At 45.5% G+C, this 1736-nt stretch overlaps 1 protein-coding gene across 1 annotated transcript; it reads left to right on the top strand.

The window, feature by feature from the left end:
• The first annotated feature begins 212 nt into the window (after positions 1–212).
• On the top strand, positions 213–744 carry LOC137614970 (uncharacterized). Its single transcript, XM_068344615.1, has 2 exons — positions 213–290; positions 385–744. The coding sequence occupies exons 1-2, from the start codon at positions 213–215 to the stop codon at positions 742–744; spliced, it is 438 nt and encodes a 145-aa protein (XP_068200716.1).
• The last annotated feature ends 992 nt before the right edge of the window (positions 745–1736 follow it).

Below are 1736 nucleotides of genomic sequence, written 5' to 3'. Positions count from 1 at the left end.
AACATCACCAATCTGCACTGGCTAGCACTCTGATTAATATCTCCCAACATCACCAATCAACACTGGCCAGCACCCAGGTAAAAATCTCCCAACATAAAAAATTCTCACTTGTCAGCACCCATATGGAAATCTTTCCACATCACCAATCCGCATCGGACAGCACCCAGTATAAAATCTCCCAACATCACAAATCTACACTGGCTAGCACCCATATGAATATCTCCCAACATCACCAATCTGCATTGGCCAGCACCCAGTATAAAATCTCCAAACATCAACAATCTACACTGGTAAGCACTAGGATGAAAATCTCCCACCATCACCAATCTGCACTGGCAGCACCAAGTTGAATATCTCCCAATATAACCAATCTGCACTGGCCAGCACCCAGGTGAGAATCTCACAAAATCAACAATCCACACTGGTCATCACCCAGGTGAATATCCCACAATATCACAAATCTTCACTGGCCAGCACCCAGATGCAAATTTCCCAACATTGCCAATACGTACTGACAAGGTACCAGGTGAAAATATTCCAACTTCAACAATTCTCACTGGTCAGCACGAAAATGAGAATATCCCAACTTCACAAATCCACACTGCGCAGCTCCCAGATGAATATCTCTTATCATCACTGATCAGCACTGGCCACGACCCATGTGAAAATCTCCCAACATTAACAATGCGCACTGGTCATCATCCAGAGGAAAGTCTCCCAATGTCACCAATCTACACTGGCTAGCACCAAGATGAATATTTCCCAACATCACCAATCCGCACTGGCCAGCACCAAGCTGAAAATCCCCCAACATCACCAACCCACACTGGCACTCAGAACCCAGATGAATACCTCCAAACACCACCAATCTGCCCTGGTCAGCACCCAGTTGAAAATTTACCAACATCAACAATCTGCACGTTTCAGCACCCAGTTGTAAATCTCCCAACATCACTAATCCAAAATGTCTACCATCCAGATGAATATCTCCCAACATCACCAATCCACACTGGCTAGCACCTTGGAGAAAATCACCCAACATCAACAATACTCACTGGTCAGCACCCAGATGTAAATCTCCCACCATCAACAATCCTCACTAGTAAGCACCCAGATGAAAAATCTACCAACATCACCAATCCATACTGATGCTCAGAACCCAGATGAATACCTCCAAACACCACCAATCTGCCCTGGTCAGCACCCAGTTGAAAATTTACCAACATCAACAATCTGCACTGGTCAGCCCCCAGATGACAATCTCCTAACATCACCAATCCGCAGTAGCCAGTACCCAGATAAATATCTCCTAACATCACCATTTCAAACTTGCCAGTACCCAGGTGGAACTCCACCAACATCAACAATATGCACTGGTCAGCACTCCTATATAAATCTCCCAGCATCACGAATCCACACTGGCCAGCACCCAGATGAATATCTCCCAACATCACCAATCCACACTGGCTAGCACCCAGGTGAAAATCTTCCAACATCAACAATCCGCACTGATCAGTACCCAGGTGAAAATCTCCCAACATGTTAGCACTTAGATGTAAACCTTACAAAATCACCAATCCATAATGGCCAGTACCCAGAAGGATATATCCAAACAACCAATCCGCACTGGCTAGCACCCAGGTGAAAATCTCCCAACATAAACAATCAGCACTGGTCAGCCCCCCGGTGCCAATCTCCCAACATCACTAATCCACACTGTCTAATATTTCCCAACA

The sequence above is a fragment of the Palaemon carinicauda genome, chromosome 21 (assembly GCF_036898095.1).
Source record: "Palaemon carinicauda isolate YSFRI2023 chromosome 21, ASM3689809v2, whole genome shotgun sequence".
In the NCBI taxonomy this organism is placed as follows: domain Eukaryota; kingdom Metazoa; phylum Arthropoda; class Malacostraca; order Decapoda; family Palaemonidae; genus Palaemon; species Palaemon carinicauda.
This window is presented reverse-complemented; position numbering and strand designations above follow the sequence as displayed.

Bases quoted from the DNA above. Each gene is read 5' to 3' on its own strand.
- LOC137614970 (XM_068344615.1), top strand. From the start codon at position 213: ATGAATATCTCCCAACATCACCAATCTGCATTGGCCAGCACCCAGTAT. The intron at 291-384 runs GTAAGCACTAGG...TGCACTGGCCAG, and splicing joins AACATCAACAATCTACACTG to CACCCAGGTGAGAATCTCAC.